This window comes from Podarcis vaucheri (genome assembly GCF_965113315.1).
Source record: "Podarcis vaucheri genome assembly, chromosome: 12".
NCBI classification, from domain to species: Eukaryota; Metazoa; Chordata; class Lepidosauria; order Squamata; family Lacertidae; genus Podarcis; species Podarcis vaucheri.
The window spans coordinates 30,890,663-30,907,605 of record NC_138750.1 but is presented as its reverse complement, the minus strand read 5'-3'; the positions used below and the strand labels follow the sequence as shown (position 1 = coordinate 30,907,605).

General features: G+C 42.2%; 1 protein-coding gene across 5 annotated transcripts in view; it reads left to right on the top strand.

Annotated features, from left to right (window-relative positions):
- HDAC9 (histone deacetylase 9) overlaps positions 1-16,943 on the top strand; it is a 484,232-nt gene that overhangs the window by 342,135 nt on the left and 125,154 nt on the right. For all 5 annotated transcript variants that reach the window (XM_082193889.1, XM_082193888.1, XM_082193887.1 and 2 more), the window contains 3 exons: positions 3,111-3,244; positions 11,404-11,524; positions 13,845-13,894. In XM_082193889.1, the coding sequence (XP_082050015.1) occupies positions 3,111-3,244; positions 11,404-11,524; positions 13,845-13,894 (305 nt within the window). The remainder of the gene's footprint in view (positions 1-3,110; positions 3,245-11,403; positions 11,525-13,844; positions 13,895-16,943) is intronic.

The following is a 16,943-nucleotide window of genomic DNA, read 5'->3' as shown; positions in this document are numbered from 1 at the left end:
CTATAATTATTGTTACGGGTTTGTTTTGATTTTAGCTATTCATTTTGTGCTTTTATCCTTTATTTTTATCTTGTGAACTGCCCTGCGATCTTCAGACGAAGGACGTCGTATAAATTTAATGAATAATAATTATAATTACAAAATAGCAACGTTTACTGGATTTGATCTCATCTTAAAGACTGTTTGATTTTTTTCTTGACTTTCTTCACATCCCACTGTGGGTTCACTTTAATGGACCTGATATTGAGCTTTTTGAAATCTCTTAATCCTCCCGATAAGGCTTTCAACTAAGGCCATACAGGCACGCTCTCCATGCTCCAAATGTCAACACTGAGCCACTGACAGCAAAGGCAGAGGAATTTGTGTGGCTTGTGCCCGGCTTGTGGGACTTTCCTTTCACAGAGTCTCATGCAAAGCCAAGGGGTGCTTATTTGCTTGTTTATTTATTTATTAAATATATACTCCACCCTTCCTCCCAACGGAGCCCGGGGTATGTCAGGGACTAACAGGACAGTGATGAGTGTGTACCAGGGACTGGAGTCCGACCTGTACCCACCAGGAGGAAAGAATAGAGGCAGGGGAAGCTTCAGAGCTAGATGAAGAGAAGGAAGAAGAAGAGGCAGACCAGGCCAGTGAATGGCCGGGTGCTGCCCCACTTCCCCTGCCCCACTGTCTCCCAGAACCAGGAAAGAACTGAAACAGAAAGCACAGAGGCAACTTCCACTCAGGTGCAGTCTCAGGCTACATGTGCACAACCCGTCAGGGGAAGGTGTGTAAATGGATGAATGGTCCCCTGATGCTACAATTGCTTCACAGAGCGCAAATCTGGGAATAGCTGTCTAGACGCCAGATTGGTGTGTGCAGGTCTCCAGAGCTATAGAAACGAGTGCAAGTGTTATCTTTGATAAGTTGACTCTCTGCTGTGTGTGTTCCTTTGGGCAGGATGGCAAACACGTCTGTTGTTTAAAAAATACAATTAAAAATGAGGCAAAAGCATATTGTGAGCATTTAGAAATTGTTAGAAGCACCTAAAAACAACGCATTAAAAACAGATAGGTGTGCTCTAGACAGGGCTGTCAAAGCAGTGGGGCTTTTGGTGGGCATATGAAAGAGTTCAGTGAGGGTCACAGGGAGTTCTGAAGCACAAATGCTGCCACACTAAAGGCCCGCAGCCCTGCTCCCTTCTTCTCTATCTTCCTTTCGTTGTGTGAGCTGCAGTGACTGCCAGTCTGCAGTCACTGGGGTTAACCCTCCATATGGGGTAGATCCACATGTATATATATCTGTAACTAAGTCTGCCTTCAGGGATCCAGCTGTGAACTGATGATGTGAGTAAACTACTTTTATATATCTTAAATAAGGTTGTGGCGTGTTTATTCTTTTAAGAGGGAAGTAAGGGATCTTACCAGGAATCTATATTGAGAAGCTTAAACAAGCTTGCAATCAGCTACCCGCTGTGCGTTTAAAGGATAATGTTAAAACTCTGCTACGGGCATAGAACTTGCTAGCGCAAGTTAGGAAGGATATTAAGAAACAATATATCCTCTCCTGCCTCCCTGAACATTCCCACAAGTCTCTCCCAGCCCTACCTCGAGATGCTGGGGACTAAACCCAGGACGTTCCACAAGAGCTACAGCCCCTCTGCTGCCTCTTCATGGCACCCATTTCATAGCAGATAGTCTGACCGCTTTCTGAGACTGATGCCCAGCTTTTCACTTGGGCAGGCAAGGGAGAAGTTTGGGATCCTTCCCTGCTCTATATTTCATCGCCCCGTTCAGTGAACGTTCATAAAGGTTGTCACCCACTGCGAGCCTTAAGGATAATAAAAAGTGATGCATTTGAAATACATGTATATTTCTCTCTGGAGGTCAATTTCCACCCTGACATCTGCGGAGGCAAGTTCGTGATTTACAGGACTGCAATTAGATGAGCATCTGACTCAAAGCAGGAGCAGGGTTTTGCAGAAAGAGGAAAAGAGCAAGTGAAAATATTGGATCTTCTGATTTCAGTGGGGAATTTTGCCACTGGCTTCAATGAAGACAACATTCCAGGCTGAATAATTATCTCCCACTAACATTCCACAGCAGCTAGCAATTGAAAACATTTGTCTCTTCTCTCTTTACTTTGGGGGTGGGAGCTGTAGCCTTGGCTGGATTGTGTTAGGGAATCCTACTGTCTATTTTTAGAAGGCAACTCTGTTGCTGTGTTGTGGTACTGTAGCACACGTGCTGCGTGACCCGCAGCTGCAGAAGTGAATTATTTGCACATCCTAAATCAATTTAGATGTTTGAAGTGAATGAAGAAGGAAAGGGGGGGGACCCATTCAGATTTCATTTTTTTGAAACCAAGAAACTCTTCATCAGACACGATGCAGTTAGAAGGGCAAATATATTACTGTCAAACAGTCTGAGCTGAACGTTTCTGACAAAGGCCAAAAAATGCAGCATTTTCTATTTTATTTTCACTGGATTCAAACAGAATTAACGATCCTTTGAGGCAAAAGATTTATACGATCTGAAGAGAAACCAGAGTTAAGTCGGGAGAGTCCTCAGAATGATTGAATTGCACCCTAAGAGACTGGGAAAGGTTTGTGAAACTTCTTTGCCACATGTAGTTGGCCCTCTGTTGCTTACTGAGAAGGCAAATGGTTAGGCATTTGTTTGTTTGTTTGTTTGTTTGTTTGTTGTGTGTTTTTATATACTTCTGTTCATCATAAAATCTCAGGGCAGTCCACAAGATAAAAATGCAAGGTAAATGCACAAATAAATAGTTAAAACCAAAATAATAACACCCCCTTCCCACAAATAAATTATAAAGGCTATAGAACGTTAATCAGTCCAAGGCCTGGTTGAAGAGGAATGTTTTTGCTGGCACCTAAAAAGATATCATGAAGGCGCCAAACAAACCTCTCTCGGGAGAGCACTCCACAAACTGGGAGCCACTGCAGAAAAGGCCTGCTCTCTCATTGCCAGCCTCTGGACCTCTCAGGAAGGTGGCACATGAAGAAGGGCCTCAGAAGAGGAACAGAGAGTCTGGGTCGGTTTATATAGGGAGAGGCGGTCCTTGAGAATGTACTTATCATCTCTTGTTATATTGTCTTTATGCTGAAGGTGTTGCGTACGACACGCTAATGTTGAAGCACCAGTGCATGTGTGGAAATTACAGCAACCACCCTGAGCACGCTGGAAGAATACAAAGCATCTGGTCGAGGCTGCAAGAAAGTGGCTTGCTAAACAAGTGTGAGGTAATCAAAAACATGGCCACCCAGATAGGTTTGATGTTAAGAGATGCAGTATTATTAGCGTGTCTTTCTGTTTCTTCTGTAAGCACCAAGCAGCTAGCCCTGTAAATATCCCTTGTGCTATATGATAAAAAATAAATAAACTATGGACTCATAGTGGATCATAATATCCACATACAAAAAATGACAGATTAAGTTATTTTCCCCCTTTTGTGACTCCATCCATGATGTATAGCTTCCATTTGAACTCTGAGGCATACACATCTTATTTGTGGGGGCACCACAAATTTTCAGCATAAAATTATTTGGGGGGACATAGGTTTTAATAACAACAACAACAACAACAACAACAACAACAACAACAACAACAACAACTTCCCTCTTTCCTTTGCACAAGGGAGTGAACAAGTGCATACACACCACAAATTTAAAATGTGAATCTTCCTCAAAATTATATTTCCCAGCACCCTTTAATGAACTACAACTCCCATGAATATTTTGGGGAAAGTAACATGCTTTACATGTATTGTGTAACTGTAGCTTTTTGTTATGTCAAAAATGGGAAATTATGGTGAATTGTTTCAAAACAAGATGTGATATGAACCCATGCTTTAAAGTTGGCTACCCTTGGCTTGTTTGGAGCCATTAACCATAGTCCCCCACCAGTTTAATCACAATGGGAAATTGTACTTCAGTGCTTTCTGACTTGTTTCCCAGTTCACATGAAGGGAAGAGCAAAGCAGCTGCATGTGGGGTGTATGAGGGCTCATTGATAATTTGGCCAGGATGTATCATCTAAATGCAGCCATTTTAAATGGAGCTGAGCCTTTCCTGATGTAAGACTGAGGAACCAGCAGGCCTCTAATGTATTGCTAGATCAAGATGCTGTTGGATTGGGGTCTCCTTCTATAGAACCCCAAAACACTTAACCCAGTTGCTGTGAGCCAGTTAGATTAGCAAAATGTCTATAGTGGATGACTATAGGAAGGAAATAATCTTTAGGTAAAGGTAAAGGGACCCCTGGCCGTTAGGTCCATTCGCGGATGACTCTGGGATTGCGGCACTCATCTTGCTTTACTGGCCGAGGGAGCCGGCGTACAGCTTCCGGGTCATGTGGCCAGCATGGCAAACCAGAGCAGCGCACGGAAACGCCATTTACCTTCCTGCCGGAGCGGTACCTATTTATCTACTTGCACTTTAATGTGCTTTCAAACTGCTAGGTTGGCAGGAGCTGGGACCGAGCAACGGAAGCTCCAACCTTCTGATCAGCAAGCCCTAGGCTCTGTGGTTTAGACCATAGCAGATAACAAACTGATTGATTGATTAAGGTTTATGTGCCTTTTTCCCACAATGAGTTGTGCTGCAAACATTCAAAACATCAAAATACAAATTTATGCAAAACGCAGAGCATGCCGTTAAATTCAAAAATGACAAAAACCAAAAATTTAACAAACACAGAATAAATTCAGTTATATATATTTAAAGTAGTACATAAATATTTAAGTACATAAGTACAAAGTATTTAAGTGCATATATACAAAGCAAATGGAAGGTTTGACAATCAAGTGTCTGGTATTGGTTTTTCTGCCTTCTATTGAGTCTGGCTTAAATATTGTTCAGAGGGGAGGGGTCCTCTCACCAGACTGGATGACATACAGCTGACTCCCATATCCTGGCTCCAGAGAAGGTTGGCAGCAACGAAAGGCAAATGTTGAGGAGGTCAGTGGCGATCAGTCTCTCCCCCAGCTTCCAAGAAGTACCAACTGCTGGCACAGGTCTTATTGCATCTAAAAGTGTGGTGCATTGGCTTCTATGAATGCAACTCCTTTGTATAATGTTTTCCCTCCAGGAGTGTTACATTTTGTATAAGTCATTCATTTTATTGTTTGGGATAAATAACTATAAGTAAACTGTTACTGCAGTTCATGGTGCTGCTTCCTAAATTCAACCAGACAGAAGCTGATTTGACAGAAGCTAAAGAGAGGACAGTGATTATTCAGACAGAGATAGAAGAAGGATTGTGTTTCCACTTAGAATCCACCGAAAAATTGGACAACCTCAAACAATCTAGGAGCGTTGTTCTCATCACCGGATAAACGCTGTGAACTGAAAATATTCTGATTCTCTCTTAAGTCAATCATCAGGCTGTCATAAAGGTCATACTCAGTTCCCATAAGAAATGTATTGGCAGTAAAATAATGATATGATGGATATTGGGTGAAGCAAGCCAAGCTTTATGATGCCACATTCTTTACATGCAATCCAAGTTACATTTATTCTGAGCATTATTTTGACGTCTGTGCTGATCAAAGCTTGATCATACATTTGCATCTGATTGAGCTGGTAGAACTTTCCATCCAACTTTTCAAAGCCTTGGGAAAAAATGACAGAGAGCTGGTTTTTCCAGGTGCTAGATCTATGGGTTCACTACGCTTTTATTTATGGGGCTCGTAAACAATGAGTGCTGGGCTTGGCTTTCTGACATCCTGAAACACAAGGCAGGAGCCTAGGATTTGAGCAACCTTGTGAAACTAGGAGATTGGTGCAATCACACACACACACACATTTGATCTTGGTGGCTCCTGTGTTTAGCAGTGCAAGTAGTAATCCTCTGCCTTCTGCTACCCAGTGAAGCTTGAACCCATTCACACATAGCTACCTATGTGTATCCTCCCAGCCTTTTTGTCTGTTCCATCCACCACCTCCACCACCCCAATTCCCTCAGCAACCTGGTCCCACCAGCTACACCAATCTTCGTCTTGTGGCCTCTACATGGAAGCTGTTCCAAATGCTTCCATTTGATATTGTGGGCTGTGGTGTATACCTCTACTTGCTGAAGATCTGTGGTTTAAAATCACCATGCCAGTCCTATGGATGTGTGATAAAGGTGTGGAAAATGCCCAATACAATGTCAAGGTGGAATGTGGTTAAATGACATCTTCTGGAGAATGCACTACATGGAGATAGTTTTTGACACTCTACATAGGGGCCATGATGTTTAGATCAGCACAGGAGCCTGGGACCAATGGGCTACTGCTTCTTCCCTATTCATGCTCATCTTCATGTCCTGGCCTCTCATTTTCCTTTGTTTCTTTATGAAACTTTTATTGTTTCACTATTCCCTGCTACTTCTACGGCCTACAAAAACATACACTGGGAAAGAAAGGGCCCATTTTCTGTTCTATGTAGCTAAAGGGTAGCCCCTACACAGAGTTGCCCTGTGATCATCTAGAGGTGTTTCTCTGCTGTATCACTTACCATAAAACCAACTGTTCATATATGTGCTGACAGTATATGTATTGCAGATATTAATATTGCACAGTTTGAAGTGTCTGGATGCATAAAATCTGATTCCTTCTGGAAATGAAACATTGCCCAGACCAATTAAATATTATTCAAAACTTTACTTGCAGAACTTTCTTCATAACAAAATTAAAACATCAAATGATACATCCAAACAGTTCCATAAGACATATACCAGTAAAATGCACAGGCTGAGCATCTTACAAAATATGAAATAATTCCAAACAGTTCCTAGAAGCAAAGGTCTGCATTCCAGCCTGCATCAGGCTGCTTACCTGTAGAGATTCACTTACATCCTTCTTCCACAAAGTCTAGGAACAAAGACACCCTTCCAAGATGGTGATTTTGAATTCAGTAGCCTTCCATGTGATCTAAAGTTTAACACTCAAGTGTTAGCTACTAGAGAATGACAACAGTTAATTATCCACTTAGTTAAAGCTCAGAGAGCCCATCCTTGGCCTGAATATAGCCCCATGGAAAATCCCCATGTTAAAGCCTTCATTAATGCACATAGCCATTCACCATTTCAGTGTCAAATAATAATTATACTTAGCAAAATGCACTAGGAAGCACAAGCACACATGCAGCAAACACACAAATTGCTCCCTGTGCCTTGTCACATATCCCTACGTATTAGGATGTGACGAGATATATTTTTGGTTAGCCTGGACTTCCAATGGGATAGGCGCTGCAGTGAGCCATCCTTAAAATATACAATGTGAAAACCATGATGCTCTTGTGAGCATTAAAAAAGAATTAGATGAGGGTTGCAGTCCCTAAGCATATTTAGCAGGAAGCAAATCCCCCTGAACTCAGTGGGACTTTGGTCTGGGTAAACATGTTGAGGATTGGACTGCAAATCATTCAAAAGGTCTTTTAAAATTTAAAACAACAGTCTAGCTGTTGTTCTTATCTCCTTAAGTACAGTGAGGTTTATGGTACTTCAGTGTGTCTGGACTAATAGACAAAAGTGCTACAATGACTAATAATTACCCCAGCCTCTTAAATATTTTAATTAGCTTTCTTATAGAATACACAACCCTCAGTGGAAATGGAAGGGGTCTTCCACAGTACTGGCCACCTGGGGTTTCTTCGTTGATTTGCTATGCAGTCATCTGAAGCCCATTCCAGGAAAAACATTTATATTATACCACATCCCCTTTGCCTTCCTTCAAGAAAATACATACATACAACTTTTAGGAGAGCAAGAGAACGTTATCAATCACCTGACGTATGAAGAACACTGTAGCTTTGTTTGTTATTTAAGCAGCCCCAGAAGAACCATTTATTGTCTTCACAAAGTAACATTGTGTTCTCGACTTTAGGCAACTGTGCCTCAGACATCTTTCCTCAGCTGTGAGTTCTCTTAGAGTTCTGGGAGAGGTGGAGAAATCAGTTATTTAAAACCCCATTGTGAAGTTCTTTAGACTGTGAAGCTAAAGTACCGTATTAAGTTGGAAAGAAATTTCACTGAAATGAGAGTCTATGCTAACCTTTCAACCAAAGCATATTTTGAAGTAAACAGAGGGGTGCCGGAGTGGGAAGAGAAAAACTCTTCAGTCATGGTGCTGAAAACTAGTTTGTCCATGGAAATTTGATGGAAGCTGAAATGGTTTGAAGAAGATTAGCAACATAAAGGGAGAAAATATTATACCTTCCCTAACTGAAATAAGTTACTTCTAAATAAAGGTGTTTCAGAGACGTCTTTGGATAGCAAAATCCCCCTGAATTATTGGGTACATTTCAGTTTCAAATTGTAGTAATAAAATAGAGGCTTCCACTACTTCATCTGGAGACTGTTTTGTGACTTAACTCAAAGTTTTAGGAACATAGTCCATTTTTTTAGGCAAAGGCAAGGCTAAATCCTAGATTCAGTCTATTATCTCAAGTCCTGTTGACAGTCGCAGAAAATACCCTCTTCCCTTAAATGTTTATTGGCCTTTGAAAACAAGCAATGTTTGCATTGGAATACTAGTAAGGAGTATAAATCTTTTGTGCAGTTCCTTTCTGGCTCCTGCTGCAGAAACAACATTCAAGGTTTGGTTACCAGAAATTTCTTTCAAATGCTCTTGATTTCTTACTAGGCAAAGCCCTGTTACGTCTCCGGTAAGCAATTGTGAAGAAAATCCAACATGCCATTAGCAGGGCAAGACAATGATGTCTCCAGAGGAGGCAACTTTGTAACTGAAACAAGACAGAGAGCGAGGAACAGCAGATTAATGCAACGCGATCAAAGGCATGTGAAAATATTGGCTGCATTTTATCAGTATAAGGAAAAATAGATCCCTGAATTTTAACAGTGCTAGATTCTAGCAAGGCAGCTTCCTTATGTTACCTACGCCAAATGTTTATCAGTATAAAATCATTTTGCCTCTAAAGAAGTCTGATTTAAACACACTGGGAATAGCATTTTTCCTGATAAATTTATCAGTTCTGACCGCAAGTTGTGTTGACTTGCTCTATTTCATCTTAGTAAAGACCTGCAAGGGGCCGGAAGCAGTTACTTTAACTTCCCATGTGGCTGGCACTACTGGCCAATGTTAGGGATGGAGGAGAAATTCAGTTCAGGTCACATTTAAAGGTAAATCTGGGCTTCTTGGATCCTTGCTTGCCTGCCTTCCCTGGGCTGCTTCTCCATTCTCCCTCCTGTCTGCCTCCCTGCCTCCATCCATGAACAGAGGAAGAGGAGTGGGGGGGGCGCACCGCCCCTCACAGCGCAATCTTGGCAGGGTGCCATCCCAGCTGCCCCCCGCTCCCGTTGGGGCCCCGCCCCCGCAGGCGCCGTGCCCCACCCCCAGGATGCACGCCACACCCCTGCGGACGGCACCCCCATCCCCAGGACACACACCGCCTGCTCTCCACTCCCCCCCCCAGTGCCAGAGCATGAAGCTCCACCACTGCCTCCATCTTCTCCTCCAGTGCAGCTGCGATGGACCACCCAAAGGTGAGCCACTCTCATAATTCTGCCATCATTCTATAGTTTGCAGCACCATCTGTTGGCAGCCACATGAACAACAGCTGCATGACGACACTCTTACATTCTTATTATATCAAAGAGAAAAGAGAAGTTTGCACTACAATGGTGGTGAATTTTCATGAGGGCTTTAAATAATAATAATCACAAAGTTAATAATAATCACTAAATTGAAGACTGTAAAAATGAGAAGCAGAGAAACCAGAATTGATAGATTAATCCGTCCCTACTGTGACCATAAATGTGGTTTCGTGAATGACTGCACTCACAATCAGATCCCCTTCTCCCTTCTTCCCTACTGTGCCCCCTTGACTGTCCACATCTACACTGATTAAACAAATATGTGAACCTGATTGATGAAGAGTTATATTATTTATCTAGTCCACTATTGTCTGTTCCAACTGAAAGCAGCTATCCAGCATCTCAGCCTTGGTACCTGAGATCCCCTTGTCAGTGGAGATTCCAGGGATTGCAAAGCATGACCTACTATGGCCACTGTACTTAAAAGAAGGCACATTTTCTAGGAATGGAACTCAAACTCACCTCTCCTGTTTCCTGTTACATTGCTCTTTCCCACTGAGCTGCCAGTGGAACTGTGTCCTTGAACTTTTGCTTCCTGGATGAAGAATGGACAGGTGTGTGTAGAAATCCTCTGACTTTTGTGTGGCTGCACAATGATAAGAGTCACTTTTATTGCCCTACCTACATCTTTGCCTCTGGACCTGCCCATGAAACTATACAGGCCCTATAAGGACACCCATGAGAGAATGTGGTCCTCAAACTGAAAATTGTTGCCCACTCCTAGATAAACAAGATAAACAAGACTGACCATCGACCATTCTACAAGAATGATAAAACATGCCAGCTTCCATCAAATTTCCATGGACAAACCCTTTGAAGACAAACTCTGTGCATCAGATATTGTGAATAAATGACCCTCCAATGCAAATATCCTAAAGACAAGTTAATTAGGAAACATGTTGTTGTTTTTGGATTAACTTAGGGCAGGTGTAGTCCACCTAATGCTCTCCACATGTCATTGGACTACAATTCCCATCTTTTGTTGTCGGGGATCAGGGATTATGGGAGTTGTAGTCCAACAACATCTGGTGCCTACCATACTGACTACCCCTGACTTAGGACAAAACTAAATGTAACCTCATTCACACTATGAACAATTGTTTGGATGGGCTTCTAAAGTGTAAACAGCAGACATGGAGGTTCTGACCAAGACCCTGGTGGGGGAAGGAGAAGGACATGAACATTTGGTCCATGCTGCAATTCCACTCTGGATGAGGGCCTTTGGTGCTAGCTAATCGTAGAGTTGTATGGTACCCACAAGCATCATCTAGTCCAAAACCCCTGCAATGCGGGAATCTCAGCTAAAGCATCCATGACAGATGACCATCCAACTTGTGCTTCAAAACCTCCAATGAGGGAGAGTCCACAGCATCTCAAGGGAGACCATCCCACTGTTGAACAGCTCCTACTGTCAGAAAGCTTTCCCTGATGTTTAGTCAGAATCTCATTCCCTGTAACTTGAAGCCATTGGTAATCATGTGACTGGTGTCCCTGTGGTTTTGCATGGAAGGGGAGGGGAAACCTGTCTGGGGGCAGGGCATTTATTTTTTGCATGCAAAGTACTGTGTTATTCTAACATGTTTAATTTACCATGGGACCAATGCGTTTGTTAAAACCATCCTTGATTTTTCTTTCTTAAAGAATATTAAACAAAACCAGTCTCACATTCTCATATGATGCAATTGCTGCCCATGATTAATCCTATTTAATGTTATTTTGGATTTTCTACCCCCCCCCCCCGCCCACTCCCTGTCTTCCTTATATTATCGGTGGAATATTGTAAACCTCTGCTGCTTTTTTTCAGCGGATCCGAGGTCGAAAAGCCAGTCTGGAAGAAATACAGCTGGTTCACTCTGAACATCATTCACTGTTGTATGGCACCAGCCCCCTGAACAGACAGAAGCTGGACCCCAGGAAAATCCTAGGTCTGTAAAGGGCTCTATTCTACTGAGAACAGCACATTCCAGCACTGTCATTAGTCATAGCTGGTGTCAGTTTAAAATACTTGGCAAGCAGTATAACAAAAAAAAAAAAAGTATCACTTTTTCCAAATGCATTGCATTGTAGAAAGAGAATGTTGCAGCAGCAGCCAACACAGATTAGGAAAAGGTCCTTGCCGGAAAGTAGAGATCTTTCTCTTTCTATCTCTCTGTCTCTGCTTTCTTATCCTCTGGACATTAACCCTTTTGTGGCAAGGATATTTAAATTGCATGGGCAAATAGAACCCTGAACATAAGGCTGTTTGACTTATTTCACAGGACTCTTCCTTGCCATGCAGCCAGTGGCGGAGCTTCATGCTCCAGCACCGGGGGGGGGGATGGTGGAGAGCAGGTGCCATATTCCTAATTATGGCACCCCACCGGGATCACGCTGCTGGGGGCGGTGTGCTCCCCCCGCACTCCTCTTCCTCCGCCAGTGCATGCAACAGGAAGGGAGCAAAGGGATAAGTGAAGGCAGGATTTCTGCAGGCCCGGAACAAGACATTTTAAAGTGTTAGTCCTAGGAGAAGGAGCATGCTGCATGTACAAAAATATCTTTGACTAACGCATGCTGAATACACCTGATAACACAACATGCAGTAATGTTTAGTTCTGTCAGCCCAATACATTTTGTTGGCCAAATGGTCTAACTTCCTTGCTAGAACCAACATTCAAAAGACTATTGCTGGACTATTTGGACACAAAGAACCTAAGAACAAACTAAGTGCCCAGCCAGATCAGACCCAAGGTCTATCTAGCCCAGCACTTGTGTGCTCATAGTAGCCAACTGGATCCTTATGGAAATCCCACTGGCAGGACGTGAGTATAATGGTCCTCTCTCACTCATGTTCTCCAGCAGCTGATCTTGAAGGAATTGTTTGGGGATGAGAGTGAGGCGCTGGTCACATGATTTTCCCAGGAGCACGTCCTGAAAGATGCATGTCCCAGTTTGGGGCTTGAAAAAGTTGGATGATGTTAGGGAGGCCATACTTCAAAAAGTGAAAATCCAGACACAAAAGTTTTTGAGCTTTTTTTTTTTTGCCAAAGTTGCTGAACTATTTTTAGTTTTTCCCAAAATCTAATATTTTTTTTAAAAAGTGAACTATAGTAGATAGTGAAAGAATATTCATATTGCACAAGACTCTGCTATATGGTTTCTTTAAAATGCCACCACCACAAAAGCAAAACACCCAGGTTTCACAAGACATCAGTAAAGAAAGGTTCAAAGAAGAGTTAAAAAGAGACTTACAGAAAATAGATTTTGAGCCTGATTTAGCAATGTGAATACCGTAAATGCTTTTTCATGAACTTTACATTAAGAAGTAAATTCAAAAACACTACAGCAGAAATTAGAAGATGGTTAAGTATGTGTTCATATCCTGATGTCATTTAACTGAGCATCTACTTAAGAGGTTTCCTAAACCAAATGTAACTTTAAAAAATCCTTTAACATGCTGCCTTTGACAACTTATAGTTCATTACAATGTGCCATACAACATTACATCTTGATGTGATGTAAATTATCATGATTTTCAAATTGGCACCATACCATGTTCCTTTAATAAGCACAATTCAGAACAATTGCCCATTTTCAGTTTCCATTCCTCCCCCACTGCCACCCTGACGAACATAGCATTTCTAAAAACCAACTATTCCTAATTATGGCAAATTTATAAATGCCAGAATTATGTGTCAGGCCATCACAATGGCTAATGCTTCAGTTTAACCAGAGCTGACATTCTAAAGAATCTGGACAGTATGTGTGAATATATTACAGCTTTGAAGCAAGTTTTTCATGCTCTTACCAGAGTCACCACTGGCCTGAAGTGATGATAATGAAAACCACTAAGGACCTCCAGACCTCTCCTGGTTTCTATTAACTTGCAGCCAATGGCAGATATTCCCATACGCAAACACTGGCACGTGACCACCAAACCATCAGCTTTCAACAGAAGTGAGCCTCCAAAGATTGCAAATTCAGCCACAGAAATAATTCGATAATGAGACTTTACGAAATACTGCTTTCCTGGAACCAAGGTAGACAAACCAGGGTTCCAGTTGCTGCGATTTAACTGCTCTGGATGTTTCCTAAATGTCAATATTTTTGACGCTTATCAAAGAGTATTTGTAAATCTGCCGCTATATATCTGTGCATTGCACAAAATTTTATCCCATTACAAATGTGCTGACTGGGCTGATAGGAGTTGTCATCCAAAACATGAAGTTCTATCTTAATGCTTACTGTTTCCCCCCCTTTTTTATATAGGTAGTGTGCCTCAGAAACTATTTTCGTTGTTGCCCTGCGGAGGCCTTGGGGTAAGTAGGTTTCACTTTGGTAGCCTAAAGAAGCTTTCTGCTGGGTAACTCAATGGTGTATATATACTGTATACTCTGGTCACACATTATGGGAGCTAGATGCACAATTGATCAGGATCATGATGCTAAGCTTCACAATATGTGAATGGTATCGCCATATCATTCTAACCAAGTTACAACTGTCACAGTTCTAGCACTCCATACAATGCCCTGGTGTGCAAATGCAAATGAATACACGACAGGCACACATTTGTCTTCAAGGTATTGCAAACTTCATTGGGGATACATTAATAATAAACAATGCAGCCTTGGCAGGGGAAATGTGATCATGCTGCCTTGTGTATCTAAACTCAAGCTACTGGAATATGATCAATTTCGCCTTTGCATTAGTGCCAGGTTCAAACATTGGGATTCCTTAATCACAGAATCATAGAATTGCAAAGTAGGAAGGGACCACAAGGCAGTGGCGTAGCATGGGTTGTCAGCACCCGGGGCAAGGCAAGTAATTTGCGCCCTCTAACTCGTGGATTTTCGCTCCCTAACCCGTGGATTTGCGCCTCCTAACCCGTGGATTTGCGCCCCCTAACCCGTGGATTTGCGCCCCCTAACCCTAACCACCAGATGTTGCGCCCGGTGCGGCCGGCCCCCCCTGCACCCCCCACGCTACGCCACTGCCACAAGGGTGATCTAGTCCAGCCCCCTACAATACAGGAATCTTTTTCCCGACATGGGTCTTGAATCCACTGCCCGAGATTAAGATTCTCTTGCTCTGCTGATATGTGGCTGTATGGATAGATTGTAAGAATGAATTTATTACTCAGTGTATGCAAAACTCAATGAAACATATATTATTGATATATAAACACCTCAATGGGAAAGAATGGGCAATTCTCTGCCTCCAGAAACCTACAATCTAAAATAAGGTGGGACTTTCCTAGTGTGGCAGGTCCTGCCCTGTGGAACTCCCTGCCAGTGGAAGTTTGGCAGTATTCACCCCTGCCTTCTTTTAGATAATGTCTTAAAATGATGTTAATTCGACAGGCCTTTGAAATGTGAATTTCTTTTAACCAACTGGTATTTGTAGTTTTTTAAAATGCTTTGTGCTCTTTAAGGTGTTTTTATTGCTGTTGTACCTTTGGTATGGTGTATTGATGCTATGGAAATGATAAATAACGCAACAGCAGGAGTAATGGTCAAATATCAGTACAAGCTAAATCAAATTCATAGATCTATATGAATATATATTGATATATATGTGTGCATGCACACATTTGTGGGTAGATCTGCCATCTATCTATTATTTATTAATAGGAAATAAAGAAAGAAAGAAGAACAGGGCCTCTGATAGCATAATCAGATTCCAGCTTCAAAACTTCTGTGGCATTTGAGTTGTTGTCATTTATAACTTGGAAGTGAACCTGCCCCAAATTCCCTGGATACACACAGAAAAATTGATAACAGACTGCCTCTTTTATGACTCCAAGGAGGCCACACCAATCACATCACTATTGGCAGTCAATATGATTTTTGACATGCTGTAAAAAAAAGCAGCAAGCAAGCAGAAAAGGTCTTACGGCATTTGTTTAGATGAAGAATGGGCTCTCAAGCTGTGCCGGGGCAAAGTTTGGGTTTCAGTCCTGGTACCCCAGGGATTGTACTGCAGACAAAAGAGAATTCCACATTTATCTTATAAAACGAGCCAGCTGCCCAATCCAACGATGCTTAAAAAATAAAGAAAGGAGGAGGAGGCTGGGAGGAGCAAGCAGAAAGGGAAAGGTCAATGTGCAGTGTCAGACTTCCAAGCTGAATGATCTCAGGAAGTGCCAATGTAACACCTTGCAGGAATTCAGGCAGGCAGGGCAGAAGTGTTAAATTAGGCTTAGCTGCAGACTTCAATGTGCCAAACGCTGTATCCCCTTGGAGTCAGCCCAGCTCCTTTCAGCAGATCAGAATGATCTGATGTTTGTGCTGTAAAAGTACCTCTCATGGGGGGGGGGGCGGCGGGGAGTGAAGGTGCATCAACCTTTCTGATTTAGGGGAAAAATATTTTTAGGAAAGGACCAAGCAACATCTTTTGTGCAGGATACACTGATTATATATCGTGAGCCAGAAAGTTGTGGCTCTTTTGCATGGTTTAGTTGCATGTAATTGACATTAGCTGCTTATGATTTCCATGAACATGGTGGATGCCAACATCAATGGGCACATGTTTAGAACTCCTTGAAGAAGAATATTTTTTCTTCTGATATTCTTATCCTCAGTGTTTGATAAAGCACTGGCCATGTAAGAACGGGGGGGGGGGGGAGAGAGAGAGAGAACCACCATTGGAATCCCGAGAATTACACTATTAAAAGTTTTGCTCTTTATGTGCCTCCTTTTTCTACTACTTTATGGTTTTGTTTTTTGGCATAAGATTTCCCCTTGCATTTCATGAAATGGGCAGAAATACTTCCCATTTCTTTTTCCAAAAAAAAATATGAAAGTTTTAGTGCAAATAGGATAGGAAGAGAAAGTGTGTTTGGGTGTGTGATAGCACAATGCTCTGGAGGCATAGCTTGACCACTCCTGATTTAGGACAAGTTCACAGTACATCTGGTTTTGAGTATTTCTTTTATGATTCTCACGCAGAGGTGAAGCCACTGCCCTTCTCCATTGATCCTCAGCATTCAGGAGCAATAGTGACAAATAAATATATTAGTTCATGCCGTGCTTTGGCAACAGCCCTACTTATCTGTTTTCACGTACTTAGGGATACAGAATGAGGTCTTCCATTTCAGGTCCATATCCCAGGTGACAGGTAAAGGATCACATGGGTGTACTGCATCTTTGTGGAGAGCACATGGGAGCTGAAGACTTTCCTTCAGTTGCAGTTGTCTGAGTACAAGGGCTCCATCCCAAGTCACAATCTGGCAATCCTGTTTCATAATAGGATATTAGCACCGGAAGAACCCAAGTGCTAGAGCATCTTCCTTCTGAAGTATCTTATATATTACTGTGTGAAGTTTGGGCAGGGTAGTGGGGACTGTCTTGCCGATGACAAGTAACTTTT